Source organism: Crocodylus siamensis, chromosome 3 (assembly GCF_052110815.1).
Source record: "Crocodylus siamensis isolate JL-2025a chromosome 3, ASM5211081v1, whole genome shotgun sequence".
NCBI lineage: Eukaryota > Metazoa > Chordata > Crocodylia > Crocodylidae > Crocodylus > Crocodylus siamensis.
Genome location: NC_143397.1, coordinates 212,668,651 through 212,689,997, shown reverse-complemented (window position 1 = coordinate 212,689,997; position 21,347 = coordinate 212,668,651). Strand labels below are relative to the sequence as shown.

The following is a 21,347-nucleotide window of genomic DNA, read 5'->3' as shown; positions in this document are numbered from 1 at the left end:
TTGCCTAGAGCTCCTCACCTTGTGGCCACCAGGAAGACACTACCTGACTGGCTCAGGCTCTGGGTTTATAATGCTCCATCCTGAGCCTCCTTCTAGTCAGGTGAGCCTCTCATTTGCCCCCTGTACTATACCTGCAAGCAGCCTCACAGGCTGCTAGCTCCCTTAAAGGAGCAGGCACACCCCAGTGCCCTGCTAAAGTGGGCAGGTCACTACTTAAAATTAATCAGTTAATGACTTCTTAAGTGTAATGTCTGTCAGGAGTCTCAGGCTCCAAACAACACAATTCTGTACTGCTACATACAAGTAAGGTTTATTATACAGAGAACCTATCCTTCTTCTATACTATTATTTAAGAAAGTAAAACTCAGTTAATTAAAACACTTTACAAGGAAGCCAGAAACCTATTATTTCTGGAGTTTTTAATATGTTAAAATTAACTAAATGCTAAGAAAATATACACATATTCATGTTTGTTTTTATTTCTTCCATCAAAAAGGGGTCATAGCACAGGAAACAGGAGGGATAAGGGGAGGAAAGTTTGCCAAGTAGAAATAATTAACAGATGTATGGTGGTCTACAGGAAGAAATTGAGTGGGCGAGAGACTTAACCTGGGAGGGCTGTTGTGACAGCAAAGAGAAACAAAAGTAGTGAAATGATTGTTGGCTTGCACTGAAGTCCCAAACCTCTTACAGACGGACGTCACTTAACGGCATTTGTTCTGTCTCTTCCCACACCCTGCCTTAGCTGGATGACTCAATTCATGTATCCATTTCCCCAAACCAGGAACAATTCCATTGTGAAACAATATGTCCTGCACCACCATCTTCTGAAAAGAGCAGAAAAACTTAAAATGAAAATATTACTGTGCACAAGCTTTAACAAAGGAAAGGCCATTTAATATATAGCGTAAACTCAGAGCAATACATGGCCTGCCTTATGCTCATTTTACCCCACTAGTTTCAATGAATCAAAAGACAGAAGTACATTTATTTACACTAGCGTGAAGTGGAGAAAGCCCACTGAATGGATGGAGATATAGTTATATACAATCAGCACACTGAAGCAGAGAATCACTGTATGAATGCAGGGAGAATTTACACCTAAAACTTTAAGCCTGTATTAGAGATAGGATCAAAAGACAAAGACTGGGAAGGTTTAGCCTGAATGCTTTCATTTTGCCAGATGTGGAGCTAATGGCTAGTGCTGAAATTCAGGTTTCAAATTAACCTTACAAATCTGGAGAATTTGGAACTTGTTTTTTGGTTTTTTCCTGTTTACGAAAAGTTATCAAACAGATTGTTTCTATTTAACAAACAAGCAATAAGTTATTTCCATGTGGGACAGAGGCAAGGATATATTTTGCTAAACATATTGAAGTTAATTTGCTGTTACAGTACCTGTGTTTAATCAGAATGTTAAATAATTCATTTGGCACTGCAAGCTCATTCTTCACAGAAGTGAAACTCTGGAATTTGATGCATAACAGACTATGACACATTTTTTTTGGATTCTTATGGCAGGCCACACATTTTCTGCCAGTGCAACCGTTCTATCTATATATACATCAACCAGTCATCTGTATTTCTACAGCACCAATTACAACCAGCACCATTTAACATTTGTTACATGCAGGGAAGGCTTTGTAGAATTGATTAATAACATGAAGATAAGAGCTAGTACGGGTTTTTTTAGCACAAAAATATATCATTTCAATATCTTAAAAAAAATCCTTACAACTACCAGCAGGACATCTATTAAATTCTAACACATTCTTGACAACATAGGGACATCTTGTCACTTAAGAACAGAGCAGTGATAACACCTGCTAACAGATTAAACACATTAGGTGGTTGGTGCATTTTTGGTAAAATTTTGCACGCTATTGAAAATTCATTATGTTCTCTCATGTAGCTACAGCTTCTATCAAAAACCACAACATTTTATGAATAGTTCTAGGTGCGGGGGGAAGGAGGGAGCATGGTGGTGATATGCATAGATTTGACCCTTATGTGCAAAGAGGAGAACAGTAAGACATAGGCGCTATGCTGTTTGAGAGACCGCATTTTGCCAACCATAGACCAGAACAGGAAATCAGCACCTATGTAAATTCCAGTGACTGAAATTATTATATAAACAAAATGGAAACTTCTATACAACTTGGGCCTCTATACACATGCTCCGAGGCAGGGGGAGGGGGGTCTTAAATTAGAATGGCTCTGAGAGCCATTCTAATTAAAGTTCCTGCAGCTTCATGTGTATTCAGCATCCAACACTTCAAAATGGTAGCAGGGGTGCTTTAACTAAAGCTCATTCAATGAGCTTTAGTTAAAGCGCCCCCACCACCATTTTGAAATGTGGGGACACTGAATACACATGATGCGAAGGCTGTTGGAGCACACTAATTAGCAGGCTTCAGCAGACTTGGAGAAGACTCATTTAATTGTTTTGGCTCCAACGCATGCTAATTAGCACATGGAGCAGAAATCCATCATATGTTTAGGTGCCCCTTATTTTTACAGCTACTTAAACCATCTTTGCATATTCATACTTATTTATATGAACATGGATATGAATACTTTCAACAATGGATACTCTGTATTGTATTGATTGTTTGGGTTTTCAGTTACTGTGATTTTTTTTAATGCAAATAGATTTCTTGATTTTTTTAATTCTGAAGTATATTGTCATCAAATTATGTTCAACATAGCTCAATTTTTGGTTTAAGCTTCCTTGGTTTGATAGAAATTGTAAAAACATCTTTTTGCCTCTAGACTTGAAATTCCCCATTAAAAAACCTAATATTTTATTCACTCAAAGCTTTATAAAACTCCTTTTTACACAGGGTTTTTCACAAACATGGTAAGATGTTATTTAAGTGCTCCCTATTATTATATAGTCATACCTTGACAATCTGCCATTCTTTTTGTCTTTCTTTGTTTATATATTCAAAGTTGATCTCATCCTAAATGGAAACAGAATAATTCCGATTATTTTTTTTCAATTTTTTTAGAGTTTGTGGCCTAATTTCAGTAACTGCCACATTTTATAATCCCTTTAAGTCTATATTATTTAGTTTATGGGAGTCAAGGGTTTTTTTGTGATATCTTCTATTGGAACACCTGGATAGTGGGGAGAGAAGTTTGACAAAATTGGGCACAAAACTTTAACTTATGTATTAATTTATTAATTATTTAATTTATTCTTGCACAGCATACATCACTGCAGACAACAGGCAATGCATTATCAGGTAGAGGTACGTTACTGTTGAATAACTGTTCTCCAATAAAAATGCTTTTCTCACAGGGAAGTCACATTCAAAACCAGACAAATGTTGATCCTATAACTTCACTTCATTAAAAAGAAGTAACTGTAAATTCTCTTGACAATACACAGAATCAAGTCCAAATAACTATATTTCCACTTCTAATACAGCAAAATCTACTGGGACTAGAACCATACAATCTCCTTTACACACATCAACATAAAATTAATCTATTATGTCTGCAGTTAAGCCAAATGTGAGCCTGATAGATTTGGGCAACTCAGACAAAATATGTATGTGAACACATGCATGTGCATATGTAAGTATGCATATAAGCACACACAAGGTGGCTTTGGTCCAAAGTCTTGAAAGATAAAAATAACGAGTCTGATTGGAATGAACATAAATTGTCATTATTTGTTGGTTCACCAAAAATTTGACCAAGAACCTCAAGTCTATGTACATGATTTAATGGGATGGGATTAATGGGCTAAATTGATGGAGTGGTATGGCCTGCAAGTTTTTATGGAGGAGTCAGGATAGTAACATTATAATATGACAGACCTAGAAATGATCTCTGGTGCACATACTGTTCACATAAATGACTGTCAGTGGATGCATTTATATATTCACTTTACTGAGGAGTTCACTACTTAGTTCTGCTGTAAAGTGTTACCGTCTACACACGCACCAGTATTATGGCACAGTAAATTATTTAATTTCACTGCAGGAAATTACTGTTGGGGACAATACTATCTTATAGCTGAGTACTTAACTCCACCAAAATTCATGTGTAGATGATGACAGGGGCTGGCAGGGGCACGAGGGTCCTAAAGTGCTTGGGCAGCCTACTGCCCAGCCCCACACCTTAGCATTCTCATACCCCAGCCAGCCTCTCCACCACCCAACAGGGCTACCCAGAACCCATGGCTGATCCCACAGACCCTCTGCCAGCCCAGGGCTGCTCTGTTCTGGCTCAAATTGCTGTATTCCTGGGTGCATGTGTAGATGCTGCACCCAAGAACTGCTTACTCCAGCGCAAACTGAACAGGAATTTATCATGTTGCCTTAATAGCATGTGTAGATGCACCCAGTGTCATTAATCCAAATGGCTGGTGATTCATTTGACTAGCTGGTCCCATGATGTGCACAAAAACAGAGACAAAGATTTTTTTTAAAGCTGTCAGACCCTGAAAAGCAAGACATGTCTCGCCTGTAGGCAGACATTTGGCTATGTTTATTAATAAAAGCTGGGATCTTACTATTCATGCCTACTAACAGAAAGTAGCCCATGATTATGCAGGTGAGAGCCAATGCTGGAAAGAGGAGTGAAATAAAACCCCTGGTGGGTCCCATCTTACAGATAATGAAATGTTTTGCTACCCTGGCAAAAATTGCTGAAAACAACCTGCTCCACACTACAGAACCTCAGACATATGAACAGTACTACACAGAAAAACAAAGTTCATGTTTTAAAATTTGGTCTCAAGGAAATTGCCAATCTTCAAAGGACAAATCAGGCAGAAGGCAAAGCAGAGTTGTATCCTATAGCCTAACTCATTCAGAGGTATATACACTTTTGTAAGCAACAGCTTAGTTTGGCAGATACTATCAACATTAGTCTATAAAGGTGCAACTCTGCCCTGCCTTCTGACTTCAGACTAACACAGCTATGGAATGAGTATCCTGGAGTTCTTGGAATGACCCATTTTCTCTTCTAGATTTATTCTTTTGTAATGTATTGTTTGTTTAAATATTCAGAAGTGATTTGCATGAGGGATTTTGCTGAAAAAAATGTTGGGCTCTGAAATGATAATAGAACCCTGACACTGAGTTCAGACATTTATTCACACTCGCCATTCATGAAGGTCTTCAACAAGAATCCACTCAAGTCAATGAAATGGCTTTAGATTACGCCTTAAGTTTATATTTTAAAATTTTAAAAACCTATTTGGGATGCAGGTCTAACCTTTATTAAAATGGAAATTATAGTCCTCAGCATAAAATTATCATCAGTGCCTGCTCATCACAAAGTGCATAAAGACAGTGTTTCTTCCCTTGAATTCCCAAGATCCACAGGGGCAGATTGGACTGTGAGCGAGATTAAGCTCTCCATGTATGTTGCTACTTAAATGAAAACAGTCCATGATTAACCACTGCTGCTTTTCCTCTGGCATTAATTAAAAATATAATGGGGGGAAATTTGAGGAGGGAAATATTCATAAAGTAAAAATATTAATTTCAGGTAAAAATCCTGTTAAGCAAAAAGGCAAAGAGTACTTGGATCAATTACATTTCTCAAACAGTAAATCACCAAAGCTCCTAAGGGGTCATCCAGAGAAAATTAAAGTGCCACCAGCAGTCATTTTAAACAATTTATGAAAAGCAGGTAGGGTGTCTGGAGATAGGAAAGAAGTTAGTATAGAGTCAGTCATTAAGATGCATGCGAGGGTTGATTCAGAGAATTCCAAAGTGTTTATGGCAGTGTAAGAATGATGTTGTAGCCAAATGCACCAAGTGCCCTCACGGCAACTATAAGTATAATAGGCAACCACCGATCCTCTGGATCATGGTGTATGCATAATAGGTCTAGTCAGGTGCCTGATATATTTGTTTGTACAGAGTCTTAAGACTGTCACACCAAGACATTTGATGCATACTCCTAGGCAAGAATATGGAGTGCAGGCTACGCATTTCCCCTTTAGACCACTGGGACCAAATCCAAAGGCTACACTAAGTCCAGATGTTAACTGCCCCAATGGCTTTAGCTTCTGCTAGACAGCAACAGGTAAGAACTGCTGCTGACTGTCTAATACTTCAGTGAGGGCATGTTTCTGTCAGGGTGATGTCCTTTAGCCTTTCTCCAACCAAGGACTACCCAGAAGTCAGTAAGCTAGGGTTTTTAGTTGCCCTATACTCATCTTATTCTGGAGGTTGCAACATTATGGTATTTTATAGAAGCTACCTTGCCACAAGTAGCCCCACAATGTTGCCATATCAGGACATACAATTATTTCAATTTCATAGATGTTAGGGGCTGGAAGGGACCTTACAGATCATCGTGTCCATCCTCCTGCATTTGGGAAGGAAAGACTGCTGGGGTCAGATGAGCCTAGCGAGGTGGGTGTCAAAATGCTTTCTGATGGTAACCAGGGTTAGGTAACTGTACCACCTCTGGGAGGATGGGACCACTGGAGTTTGCACTGAAAGTGCTCCTTTAATCTTGCAGTTTTCCCTGTGCACCACCCCCATCACTGATCAGCAGAGGGGCCCCAGCAGCCCCGCTGCTTGCTGTCAGTGATCATGGTGTATGTCAGAAATCATAGCTTGGAAGTGAAAACTGCAGTTTTAAATATGCCATAGTTTTTGCTTCCTGTCTGGGCAGCAGCAAGCAATGGGGCCACCAGGGCCTGTCCACCAATCAGCAACAGAAGGCAAAAATAATGGCATATTTAAAGCCTCTGCCAATCAGGGACAGGAGGGGGGTACATGGGGGAAGCTGCAAGATTAAAGGAGCCACCATGAAGCGCACTTCTTGTGCAAACTCCAGTGATCCTTACATATAAAACTTCATGAAAGACGAACCAATTTCATGAGATAGATCCCTAAACCCAAAAGTTTACAATCTAAGAAGCTGATATGCAAGTATGGACTGTGATACTTGTACAGGAGTCTGGAATCCACCTGTTGGCTGGAACAATGCATACACTGACCGCACAAAGACAAGAAATAGTGAAGTGGTGTCACACTTTTTGTTTATCATCAGATATTCCTTACTTTGATCCCCTGTCATTCTTATAGTTAATAGCCTATGCCTATCTTAGCTTATACACTATATTTCATTCCATTCTATTCCATGATCCTTCACATTCCTCCCTTGGTCATCATCTGTTCTAACCCTGGCTTATATTCAGTCACTACTTCACCCATTTTTCTTTTCTTCCAGTTGCCTTGGTCTGTCTTATTATCCTCAACTACTGACACTTTATATCCAACGTCCCAAGCCTCCCTATTTCCCTCCCTGATACAGTAGCTTTGCCCATGACCCAAACAGAAGCACTAGGCTCCTCATTCCTATGTAGATCTTTCACCTTTTCCTTCTCTTGTTTGCTTCAATTTTAGATGAGGTTTCCTGACTTTTTACCTATTGGGGGTAGGATAATGTAAATCATGTTACTAATTATGAATTATATCAGCTATGAAATAATCAATGTTTTGCTGAAATTGTGTTATGAGAAAAAGTGAATGCCAAATGGCATTTCATTAGAAAAACCAGCAACAAGATTTCCATAATCTTTATATTTAATAAATCATGTCAGATTAACCAGAGACCTAATTTTTTTTAAATCAGTGAATGGAGCTTAGGGTTCATCATTAGACTAAAATACCAGGATAAGGATCTTTAGATTTAACACTCTTTGGGGAAAGGACTTTATTTACACTGTAGTTTTAGTTTTGCTGCAAGAAATCACATCTCTCTACATATCTATCAAATCATAAAGGTTTATTCTTCAGATAAATCTATTCATAGGCAGAAGGATGACTGACTGCAGGTTGAGAACTTATCCTCCAATTAACAATCATCGGTTAAAAAATTTTCTTATAGTTATTTGGTCCAAGGCAACCGCAGACAGTTCCATTATTTCTTTCCTTCCTTATATCTATTTGAAAAAGTTAAGTGACACAAACCCTATGCTGGCTCTCCCCTTACCTCCTTTTGTTACATCTTTTTGCAATTTGACAATGCTCTTTGTGTCTCTATGCTTATACATTATGTAGTGTAACATGGAATTAACCCTAACTAGAGCTCATAGATGCTACTGTAATCATAACAACAACAACAATAAAAACAAGTTTAAAACACAGTTCTCCTGTCAGACGATCAGTTTCAACTCCCATTAATTTAATTAAGGAGTTGAAACTGACCTTCCCAGATTGGAATTAGTCCATTAAATTTTAATCAGATATACCTAAACATAAATGACATCAGTGTTAATATGATCTACATTTTCCTAGAAGACCTTTCAGCCTAACACATATATTTCCAAGGCGTATCAGAAGAAAACCTATTATATTTTATCTTAGCTTAATTGTGTCAGCCTGGACCTGTTAATATATTTAACCAAGCCAAACTATTTCATGATGTTCACTTATACCACATTCTTGATAACCAATTTCCAGTCTCCAGAGTGAAAAATAAAATGATTTTCATTGCACAGATCCCTAATCAGAGAGATCCCTGTTGGCTCCACATATGCATGTTATAGCTTTCAAAGTCAATTGTAATGTATATATGCTGAACTGGGTCCAAGTCTATCTAAGGGAGGGTAACATACAAAGATTTCAGTGTTTTACTAACTTGGTCCACCTCTTTAAGGAGACCCACAATCATAACTATGGAAAACAGATCAGAAAATCCATGCATTTTAGAGAATGATGGAATTCCAAAAGATTGTACTATATCTGAGGATGCTGCTGCCAGCCCATCAATCTTGTAACATAAAATTTGGAAACAATATGAATCTGAGGGTAATTTAGCCCTATGAATGCTAACAGTTGACATTTTTCTTTTCCCCTTTATGTGATGTTGAAGAAAAGATATTTCTGCTCTCAGTGGTGCAAATAAAAGCATGACCCATGAGAAATAAATAAATAGGTAAGTAAGTATTCATGAGATGTTCAGCTTAATAAAACTGACCACACAGGATGGAGAAATGTGAAGACTTATGCCATGTTTCTCAACTCATCATACCATACTGCACTTTTAGTGAGAAAATTCCTACCGTCATTAGGAAAGACCAATACCACCATACAGCTAACACTCCCTTAAAAAAATCTAACATGTTCATTCCTGTTATGTTAGTATTATAATAATAATAATAATAATAATAATAATAATAGCAAACAACAACAACAACATTTAAGCATGCTCTAAGCTCAGTGGCACTATGTCCTGACTGACTCAGGAGCCACCTAAACCAGAGAAACAACGTACACCACCAACCTGTGTGAACTATGACAGAACACACTCCATTTCAATGTAAAGAACCCCCCAGAGTACATTAGATGACATTAGCAGTTTCTGTTCCAGCTGTTGCAGTATTCATGACTGCAGGAAAGACATAGCTAATATATGCAGTCAAAGAAAAAAAATAAAAGCCTTTGCTAATATTTTACACAAGGAACACAGGTAATGATTTGAAGAGTCACTTGTAGCTCAGAAGCCATGTTTTGAGTATTGCAGTTCTAGCTCCATCCAGTTGAATTACAATGGAATTAAAATTTCCATGTACAGCATTCTTCACTCTATGAAATTCATACTATACTTATGTCTGCAGAAGAGGACAACAAGTCTATAAACCCATTGCTTACATCTTCATATAATTTAAAAGAACAGTTTCTAATGTTCAATTATTATATGGCAGCAACCATAACATGAATACAATAAAATAATTCAGTACTCTTATAAAACACAACCTTTGGCCCATAGAGGTATTCAACACAATATCCTTGCACGGCTTAATTTGCTATAGTACAACTTTGGGCAGTAAACAAACTTCAATGTGGAGTATGTTGATCAAGAAAATAAGGAACATAGATCTTCTTTTCTGGCTTCTGTGCAAAGGATAGCTTTCTGTATGTTTTAATATAATAAATTACACATACAAGGGCCATTCTATTTCCCATTCTCTTTCAGAAAAAAACTGATTTTTAAAAACATTTCAACATGTTGTTGTAAAAATGTACTTTTATTCTGTGAGAGTCAAAATTTGTCTTGCACATTTTCTTGTACCTTTCTGAGGACAAACATTTGACTGACCTGGTCCATTTACTTCCAGTGGCTTGTGGGACATAACTGGACTGCTGCATTTAGAGTTTGCTCAATAGTCTATAAGCAACTTACAACAAATGATATAGAAGGCTTTTCTTCTAGGTCAGCAGTTTGGAAACAGTCTTTCAAATTCAATTAAAATGTTTTATTTCCCTATTGGCCTGAGGATAATAAATGGAAGAACCTCTGTACTTAATATTTCTCCCCTTTAGAAATTCTTCAGATTACATGCAAGCAAACTGAGGTCTATTGTCAGTGACTAATTACTTCAGATTTCATTTACAATTGAAGGTTGTTGACAGGAATATGATTATTGTTTTGAAAGTAAACAGGGAAGTTAAGAATTATTCAGGTCATCCACAGAAATAGTAAATATAAAAGCACAGCAGCTTTTAGATGCTGCTGCTTCGAAAGTCAGTGATACAATACTTCTGGTATTAAAAATCAGGCAAGCAAATTGGCTAAGATGTGTGTTACGGCTATTTTGATAAGCACACAGTACAGAAGAAGCCCTGTTATCCGGCATGAGTGGGAAATGGTGGGTGCCGGGTATCTAAAAATTCTGGTTACCTGAGGCTGGCTGTTTTCAGCCGGGGGGGTGGGGACAGTGGCCAGACACAGAGCAGTGGCAGTGTAGGATGGACGTTTCAGCCTGATGCTGTGAGGTGGCAGTGCAGGGTGGTGGGTGGTGGTGGCGCCCCGCCACACCTCACTGGCCAGCCAGAATTCCAGTTAATAGAGTATTCCAGTTAGTAAAATGTCAGATAACAGGGCTTTTACTGTACTTGGTTTAAGCCTGTTGAAATCAGTGAAAAGCCTTCATTGATTTCCTTGGCCTTTGGGTCAGACCCCTGAGAACTAACATACACTTTTAGAGTACTTAATTTGAATCCATCAGAGGCATAATGGGCCAGCTTTGCACCATAAGCAGCAACACCACACAAGACACCACTCACTGCTGTTACCTGTCAGCTCCATGTTCTTGGGGAAGCCTGACACAGGACACAGACTGTCTGACCCACAAAGAATCGCCCCCCCACCTAAACAGAAACTGATTAAGATGCAGTGAGAGACACACCTAAAACCCTCCAGATAAGGGTGACAAAAGTGAAACAACTGCCCTAGGTCTCATTTGCATCTGAGATGGAACCAAATGACCATTCATTTACATGAGAGATGGAGAACAGAAAGCCTGAAGCAGAGACTGCAGTGACTTCTGGGATCAGCGAAGCAGGGGAGCACTGCAAGATGGGGAAGCTGTGCTCCAAATGCTCATCAACCCACACACTCAGCTCAGCATTTATCAGACCAGTTCTAATCTGGATTTACAAAGTTTTCCTTCCCCGCCCCCAAACACACCTCTAAGCAAAAGTAAGTTTATTGGGCATCCTGGGCTGTACATTCCCCGGTCCCACTATGGGAGGCCTATGTAAACTTAATTGGCTACAACTCGGTTGCCAGGTTAGGGAATGCTGAGGCAATAGGCCGAGTCCGAGGGGGTATGGGCAACATTTGAACAATGATACAGGGTTCATCACAGCATCCAGCCCATTGGAGCTCTGTCCACAAGTGTTGTCATACTTTTCCCGAGACGACTGGTGGAAGTCCTCTCCACAACAGGTTATGAACACTCCAATAATTGCCTTAAGTCTGTTAAAAGACTATAGTAAGATCTGGAAAAGTCATGCTAAGCTGAAGCTTGTTCACAGCAAGTAAAAATCCAAAACCCTGATGCTGCAATCTATTGTTTCTGAAGACACCAGGAGATATCCCATCAAGTAGATCTGCTATCCATAGGAATGTCAAGCTGGCTCCAAGTAGATGTTTCCTGAGTATCAATCAAGTTCCTGAGATGTTCCACCCAGATAACCCCTTGTCAATAGAAAAGACAATTTGATTTACACTACTGAGAATGCTTGAAAGAAGCTGAACTGGGGGTATAAAAATCTGTAAAAGCAGCAGTAGTGTGTGTTGATACCACCCGCTTTCTTCTGGAGAGGCTGCAGAAGGAAGATCATCTCCCTTCAAGGATTGTGCTGAGAACTTTGACCTGTCAGCTTTGCAACCCGAGTGCCTTGGACTGGTGAGATCCCAGCTCTCTTTTCTCTCCTCTCTCTCTAAGCATAGATTTCTGAACTTGAACTGTATTAGTTAAGCTTGAGCTAAGTTTCCCCAAATACTTAGTGAAACCAGGGTATACTGTGCCTGTTTGTGTTTGTTTTTCCTTTGCATGTCTATCACTACTAGTGTCAATATATATTTCATCTACTTAGCAATAAATAACTTTTATAGTCAAACTGGTGGTAATTGGGTATATTTTTCCTTCTTTACTTCTCTTTCCCCCACTTGCTCTGCAGTAACGCTCCTTTTACCTAAGCTAAAGATCCCTGCGAAGCCCAGAAATACTGTGGGGTCTGCTCATCAAGAGACTAAAAGATTGGGATGTGCTGAGTTCGAAACACATAAGGGGATCAGCTTATACAGGCTGATTGACCCAATTTGGCTCAGACGTGCCCTAATGAACTGAATGCTGGCCCATGAGGGTGTCAGCTGGACACCCAGCCAGGTTCAGAGGGATTCTGTTTAACTGTGTGCTTGTGTCTGACTGTGGTTATTGTTGCTCTGATGAACTGATTCTTGGCATATGAGGGTGTCAGCCTGTCCATGCTGATCAACCCGGCCAGGTCAGGCGTGTCACGTTAATCTGTGTGTGTATGACTGATTTGGGGACTGGAGGAACCCAGCCCCACTGAACTGAGTCCTGCAAGATAGCTCCATTGGGGGTGAGGGCTTGCAGAAGGGAGAGATACAGCTCCGTATAGAAACACAAGTAACACAAGCAGCACATTGATAGAATTACCAAGACCCTAGCCCTAATAAATGAGCACACCCCAAAGTAGCGGGCAAATCTGGTAACAACTGCTTCACTGCAAACAGTGGCTGCAAAGCCAGCTGCCAACCACAAAGGCAGCACTTTCTGTGTCCTACTACAAGTGACAACCAGGCTTGCTGTCCTGGTTACCGCCCTCAGTTACACTACTGAAGTAAATTCTTGACCACCAGTGCAGCCTTGATTTGTCTTGAATGAATCTACAATGAGTTTCATGAACAAAGTGAGCTAATCTGAGCTGGAACTTAAAAGAACAATAGGAGAAGCGGCCCAATTCTGACCTCACACAAACTGGATTTACATGTATATTCAATTTTGACTTGTACAAATCAGATACGACTCATCATTAATATAAGTCAAATTAATGCCTTTCATGGTCCATCCTGGAAAAAGGGTGATGAAATATTGCAATTCTCTTGTGGAGGTCTCTACACAGGCGACTGGGAACCAGCCTTAGTCAGTCTTGCAACTGAGCAACCAGGCATTATCTTGGCTGCAACTTAATCTAAGGCCCTGATACAGGTCTAGAAGACCCTATAACAAAATCGATCAGAAATCAGTAACTGTTGCATAAAGTGCCATTTACTATAGTGAGGGCATCATGCCTTCTTAAGGTTACATGCCCAGACAAGAAAATTAAAGAAAAAAAACAAACAGTTGTCTTATTAAAGTAGCATTGGGAAAAAAGCTGTTTCAAAAACTAGGCTTAATTTAATATTAAAATGCAGCTCTCAGAATTTTCTTCATGGTATGCCAGGGTTTTTCAGTACACTAGAAATTTATCTATACTGTCCTTTCACTGGCATCTCCCCCTGGAAAGTATTTGGAGAGGAAACAGACAGAAAGCATGAAGCAAAACCAAACAGAGGCCTCCCTGGGTTATGGAGCTTGACATATCCTGGCTATTTTTGTATAATACATGGGGATTTGTACTCTTCAAATCAAAGGTAGTGAATAACTTGCTTTCTCATGTCTCCAGTAAAACTTCCTCAGCAGCAGTCATGTATCACTGTCAATCACAGCTTCCTTATAAAGTTCATTTTGATCCATAGCTGAACACAAAAAAAAAAATGCTTTCTTCAAGGTAACATCAATTGATGGCAACTGTTTTGAAGGATCTTAGTATTCTTTCTACACTACCGCTGTATAGTTCTTGGGAACATCTTTCCTTATACACAAAAGCAAACCCACATTTCTGCTACATGGGCTATGACTATTTAAGGACTCTGTCTCTGCATAACTTATGAATTCTTGTTAATGTTATCGAGTAATTGTGAGATTGTTCTATTTTTAATTAATTTACGTGAATATGTATCAAACATTGACGGTAAGGGCTGTGTTATATTCCTCCAGACTACAGCCAATAGTCAGCTAATAAATTTTAATAGTTCTATATTCAGATGTAAATACCTTGGGAACAAGGGTTAACTGAAGCCCAGAAGCACTAGTTTCTCTTACTTATCTGCAGGGAGTTAGGAGAAAAAAGGGCACCTAGAAAGCTGAAAATTACCAAAGTAAAACAAAGACACCAAAGAGGAGTAAGCAGATATATCTACAGACTCACAGAGCATATACAGACACACAAGAACTTGGAGAAGGGAGGAGCAGTCTTTGGGCAGAAGGGAAAACATGGGCAGGGTTTTGTAACTGGGGGTGGCAAGACTGGTGGCAGGATCAACCAAAGTCAGGAAAGTAATTTCATCAGAAAAATTCAATGGTTCAGAAATAAGCCATCAGCTGACAGAGGAGAACTCTAGTTATCGCTACATGACACTGAACTCAGGCCCAAAGAACACTTCCGAAAGTAGTAAGGAAACTGAGTCAGGAAAATGCATGTAGGATTTATTATTTTTACTTATAGCTGTGCATTTCTCAGATAATCAAGTGAAGAGCAATATTGTTTCAAAGTCCTTTGCAAAGTTGGATTGTTTGTTATTTTCCCGGGGTGGGGAACCAAACCCCAGAGTCACGGTGGGCCGGGGTGGCAATTAGACTCGGTAACAGGCCGGGTTCTATTGGCTATGGAGAACTGAGGCACGGGAAGCGTAGCGGTTTCTTAAACAAGTTGGAAATTTATTTGACTTACGCTTAGGTGCGTAGGAGAACGATGTCTTCAGTTACAGTTTACAACAACAACAACAAGAACAACAAAGGGGTCTGTTGGCCCACGAGGTTCAGTCAAAGACCTAGTCCCAGGGCTGGTCAACAGCTCATTGAGTGGATAACACAAACAACAAACTAACTGTAACACGGTGAATGATGAAAACGAGACGTGACGCCAGTCCAGTATTGGTGGATGATCGAGTAGTCGTAGAGTAATGCCGAGGTCGGATGCCAGAATGTTGAGGTGAAATCGTAGTGGGATGGTCCAAAATCGTAGTCAGCAATCAGTCAAATTGAATCAGGAACCAGGAGATCAAAATCACAATCGCTCTAACCAGCACAGAGTGCTAATCTGGGGAAGGAGACCAGTAGGCCCAAAAGCCTGACTGCCAGACAGTCCCTAGAAACACCAGCCTCTGTCTGCAGTGACGCGATCTTCTCCCCCCAGAGGGAGGGGCCCTCAGACCTTTTATAGCAGCCCTATAGCCAATCAGGCTGCTTGGCTAAGAGAAATTTCTAGAGGTATTACCTCATTCCAGTCGTACACTGGGCATGCTCTGCACTAAGATCTGCATAGCAACTGAGTCTGCTCAGAGCTGAAAGTGGGTCAGGGCTGATTGACAGCTCCTGAGGTCATAGAAGGGGTAACTCAGGCCCTGCATGGAATTTTCCACTCTCAATCAAACTGAGTTCATGCATTGGCAGCACCTATACTTAAAATTTTGCTCCAACAGTTATGAGTCAAACCTACCACATACCCCTGAAGGGTTCAATTGTACAGTGGAATTCAGGGACATGAGCAAGGGCTGTGGGAAGCTGGAAGGGGACTGCAATAGTTCAATGGCCAAACTGTGTGGCAAACACTAGGAGCCAGATTCTATTCCACCTGTTAGGTATTTGAGTAGACTTCAGTGGTTTGTTGCAATATAATTCCACTGTTTGAGTCCCTGAAATTAATGCTTTTGTAACACACTGCCATTTTAGTTTTAAGATTAAGTGATGATTTAAAAATAGTGAGGAGGACCCATTCACTCATCTTTTGCATTAACAGTTTTTTCAAGGAATCAGAAAGGGTGGAATAGGATCACTCTTCGGCACCTAAGTCTCCTGAGGTGCCAAATTGGTAGAAAAGGATCTGAACCTACAGGGCATGCCTCAAGGCCCAAGGTCAGAAATTGTGCTTACCTCTGTCTCCCTAGCAACCTAAAAAGACACATGGGATCCAGTGTTTAAACTGAATCACAGCAATCTGGAGGGGCCAACATGGGACAACTGAACAAATCACTGACAGGAGCAACTTCTCTTCTCAGTTTTACTTCATACACAAATGCTGTTCAGTGCATCACATAATTACTGCAAGTTAAGTGGGGGTGCAAACTTACAGTATATTACCTACTTCAAAGTAACTGCTCATGCACATGCTTTTATCTTGTAGTAAATATAAAAATAGCTTCTCCATGAAAATGGGGTAAGCTACCTCATATACCATACAGAGAGAACATGCTTATGGGTAGGGACCTACCTAAATCAAAGCGAGACAAAAAGTTTTTCATGGCCCGCCCCCAGTGCACAGAGCTGATTTTACAGGCATTTGCAGCAACCACACCCCTCAGTGCTGATTGGCAGAGGTCCCACCCTCAGTGCCGATTTGTGAAGAGGACAAGGGGGGAAGAGGGGCATGTGTTCAGCCACCATCTTGAAGGCTAGCTGCCCTTTGTGCAACCCCACTCTTTGGGACTGATTGGTGGAGAGGCCCTAGCAGAGGGAGGTGCAATGAAGGGACAGCTGCCACCTTGTCTGCTGCCCTTTGTGCTGCCCTGCCAGCTGGCACCATCCCTTTCCAGCAGTAAGGACCACAGGAGAGCCAGATTTTTATTTTTTTTTGTTTGTTTGTTTACTTTGCAGAGATTCCTAGATTTCAAAGTTTCTGCAAGATCTGTGAAACTGAAAATTAAGTAGGTCCCTATTCATAGGCTGTTACTGCAGAGAAGCTGACAGTGTCAGTATATATACTAGCTTCCCTTGTGATAACTTCTTTACATGGCCATAACTTTAGCTGAAACTGACTTAAAAGAAGAGGGTCATTCTGTGAAGCTGAGAAAGAAACTTGTCTACTAATTCACTGTAAGCTTACAGTAGTAAACAGATCTTTCCAGGAATGGGAGTCATACTGGTACAATACAGATCTCCACAAGTATATGACCACTGCCAAGTGTCATTAATGCAGTAAGTCAGGTATCCAGGTTGTAGGTGTATTAGTTTCGAGGAAAAAGCACTCAGGGCTCATGGTAGAGGTGATATCTTTTATTAGACCAACTAGATTTTTGCAAAAAAAAATTTCAGTGTAATAAGGCTACTAAACACGGAGACTGATTTCCACAAGCAGGTTACCATGCAGTGCTTAAGGTATGAGCTCTGTGCACCAAAAACATGAGTGGCAAGTATATTCAGTCAGAATCAAGACATGAAAATTAATATTTATTCAATGGAGTATACAGATATCCATATTGCAAAGCAATTAATATGAATAAGTTGAGGTAAGTTATAATTATCATCTTAGGACAGTGTCCTCATATTTCTGGTTTTTTAAATCAACTGGCTAAGGCAGAAATTCAAAAGAATGCCACACACACACACACAAAAATCACTGTTAACCAGATTTGACCATTATAACTAGGTACAGATAATAGATACTGTGTTTAAGTATGCAGAAAGTACTTTAAAGGTGTCACAGAAAAGACATTCATGACATATAACATGCTTTAAAAAATGGAGGATCCCATGCTAAGTTAACCCTGGATAGATATGGTATCAGACTAAAGTGCTTTAGCTTAAAGCACTTAAATTAATGTCTGTACAGCATTCCATCCCAAGTTAAGGTAGATCACATTTCCCCAACATCCCAGGGGCCTCTCACTGAGTGATCTGCTAGCCTCAGTCAGTGCTCATTTGCTCCAGGTGAGAACTGGCCCAGCCCCGCCCCTGGGCTATCACAGAGAGGAGGCAGAAAAGAAAGACTTTCCTCCCTGCATGGCTGGATGGAGGGAATGCCCACCACCCGTGCTGTGAGGGCCCCCCTGCAGCTTAATGGCTAAGGTTGAGGAGGGGAGAGACCATGTCTGTGGAGTAGGGGGCTCCATTGTAGGGGGCTCCATTCACCCCTTGCTGTAGTTCCCAGTACAGCAAAAGCCGGAAGGGCGGCCCCCTGCTGCAGCTTCTGGTTTCAATTACCAGGAGGCTGGGGCAAGGTGGACAGGGGAGGTAGGTGAATGGAACTCCCCTGCCACATGGACCCAATCCAGGCTCACTCCAGCCGCAAGCCAGCAAGCTGTGGTGGGGCTCTTGCAGCATAGTGGGGTTCCATTCACCCACCCCCCCTGCCCCAGCCTCCTCCCAGAAGCTACAGCATAGGGCTGTCCAGCTTGGCTTTTAGCTGTTGGGTACTGTGGCCAGGGGTGAATGGAGCCCTCCCTGCCTCACAACCTGGGTCAGCCCTCCCACCCCCAAACCAGTAAGCTCGGGGGGTGACAGCTGGTGGGGGAGGGAGGCAGGGCTGAGAGGGGATGCTTCAGCAGCCTCCTGGGAGGCATGTAGGAATGCCCCCCACCTGCCAGCTTTTGCCAGTGCAGGCCACTTCTGTGCCCCTTCCAAAGGGTGAATGTCTGTTATGCTCACTCCTGCACTCATTTAGACTGCTTTAATTAAAACACTGTAGTTAGAATGCTTCTGCCTCAGGGTTTTTGAATGTCTGTACTTAGCCTATATGATTAGGAAACAGTACAAGTACCTTAGAACTAGCAGTCTTAGGGAAGTAGGGAAGTGTTTCCGAAAGTGTGGTGCAGGGTGCAAAATGTCATTAGCAGTGGCATGGGCAAATCATGGCAGAATTGGCGGTACTCTTCTACTTCAGTTGATGCTACTGCCCATTCACACAGCATCAACTGCCCTCAGCAAGGAGAATCAGTGGCAAATGGCAGCAAGGGGAATCAGCAGCTGTGGCTGAAGCAGAGGCATGTGACAACTGCCGATTTTACTACAGGGAGACATAAACTCACAAGGTTTGGGAAATCTGTAATGGTCATATTTTAGTGAAATCATTAGGACTACTCGCAGAGTAAGATACTGCTCAACATAATACTGGCATGATTTAGACATATAAATAAATCCAAAGGAAAAAAATGGCTGTAATACTCTTACACATGTTGAGCAGTATCTTATTCTTACTCACAGAACAGTATTTAATTAAATTAATGAGACTTTCAGAACAAGTAGCTATAGGTATTAGAAACTGGCTTGAAATAAAATGTTACATGGATATAGCAAACTGTTATATGGGTACAGCAACATTTTCTTAATGTCAAAGGTAAAACACCACTCAGGCAACCCAAATAATTATTTATCATTTGCTGTTGTGCCAACTGAACATGAGAAGCTCCTGAGAATACAAACTATAGTAATATGTATCTGTCTACTTTACAGATTTCATATACATTTCAGTTGATAGTTGAGACCAAGAAAATAATGCTGCAAGCTCATGAAATAACTTAAAGATGTATGAAAAAAAATTAGAAATTATTCTTTGCTTTAAATTTGTGACTGCAAATACAGTGTGAAAGACTTGGTCATTTTTCACAATTGGTTCCCAGCTGTGCAACTCCCTTAGACTTATAAATTAGACCATTTTTGGCAGATCAATGACCATTTACATTTGGAAAACAGTAGTCTCCATCAAAATAGGCCAGGTTGTGGGAAAGTAATTATTCTTAATGTGGAAGGGAACAAGAAATGGAATCACTAAAAGAAAGGAGCATTAATGAATTCATTTTCCACAGCTTCACAGATGAAGGGGAAAAAATAAGTTGGCTTAGCACAGGACCATAATAATCAGTTGTATGTATCGTGAGACAGACTTGACCTTAGTCCCTTTGAGTTGAAATTGTCCAATTGTCCAAGCATTGTCCTTATTGAAAGGAAAAAAAAGAAGGATGGGGGGAGAGGTCAGGAGGGAGTTCAGCCCCTAATCCCTGGAAATAATTTATTATTCATACCACTGTTGCCTCAAGAGTTTTGAAAGATTTGTTTTGAATCACTGTCAAATGGGAACAGTAAATGTTTACTAATTTCCTGCTAAAGTAGTATTTTATATTTCTTCCACGTCCTTTTCACTGAAAAGTTGAATTCTACTTAGCACTAAGTGCTTTTATTTTTCTCCCAAAATTAACATTAGAGGACTCCAAAATCTTGCTTCTAGTAGCTATGAAAATTAACAGGCTACATTTGAAACTAATAAAATTTATTTTATAGATGTACAAAAGCCATGTTGAAAAATAGTCATGTTTCCACATAAAATAGTAAAAGTACTCGGATCAAATTATACAATTGCAAATTTGTTTAGTTGATAACCAAAAAACTAAAAAGTTGCATGTCACCTATCTAAGGCTTTTTAACAACTGATGTTAAAATACTGACACAGTGATATTTGTCCTCATTTTTAAAGCTGAGGTGCCAGTTTTTGGAGTTGAGGGGATGCTTTAATGGAGCTTAGCTCTGAACACAGCCCAGTTCCAACCTACTGGAGTTTCAGTCACTGCTTCCCTGCCACAGTGCCATTTCTGTGGTTCCTCTCTGCCTCCTGGGCACTATGTAGTTGAAACCTCCAGCTGCTGAAACATCACAGAAGCCTCCTTCTGCCAAAATGCTGCAGAAACCCTGGATCTGCCAGCTGGATAAAATGGCTGTGAAGGGCAGATCTGCCCTGTGCACCATAGGCCACTGACCCCTTTAATGGAAAGGGATTTATAAGGGCAAACTCCTACAACCATATGGAGTCCCACTAACTTTAATGGGACACTTTGTAGGAGTAACCTCTGCCCATGCCGATTTATTGCCAGGTTAGTTAGGTGCTGGAAAGTAACTTTCATTTTCTTGGACAAAATAGTACAAGGCTGATCACAGGCTTTTCTATAGACTTTACCTAGTCTAAAAGGGAATGGAAGATGAAAACCAAGATGGAAAATATAGGATATTTATTCTTCTTTGCTGCATCACTCTTGTGTAGATCTTAGAGAGCCTTTGGCAGACATTGAATAGCACAACCTGATAAATTCCAGAATAAATGAGGGTGTGTATATGTGACTGGAAACACAGTCTCTGAGTTAACCAAAATGTCCTCAAACTACATTTTTACTACAAAATATAAAGTTAAATCAAAGCAACATATAAATGTCAGAGCACAGAAAGCAAGTCTGGTTTAAAGAGC

The 21,347-nt window shown here is 40.3% G+C and overlaps 1 protein-coding gene across 1 annotated transcript in view; it reads right to left on the bottom strand.

The window, feature by feature from the left end:
- Positions 1–604: 604 nt before the first annotated feature.
- Positions 605–21,347, bottom strand: part of CNBD1 (cyclic nucleotide binding domain containing 1) — a 234,484-nt gene continuing 213,741 nt past the window's right edge. Inside the window, exons 8-9 of the mRNA XM_090037354.1 lie at positions 2,904–2,963; positions 605–827 (exon numbers count right to left, since the gene is read on the bottom strand). Of these exons, the coding sequence (XP_089893480.1) occupies positions 705–827; positions 2,904–2,963 (183 nt within the window). The 3' untranslated portion in view covers positions 605–704. The remainder of the gene's footprint in view (positions 828–2,903; positions 2,964–21,347) is intronic.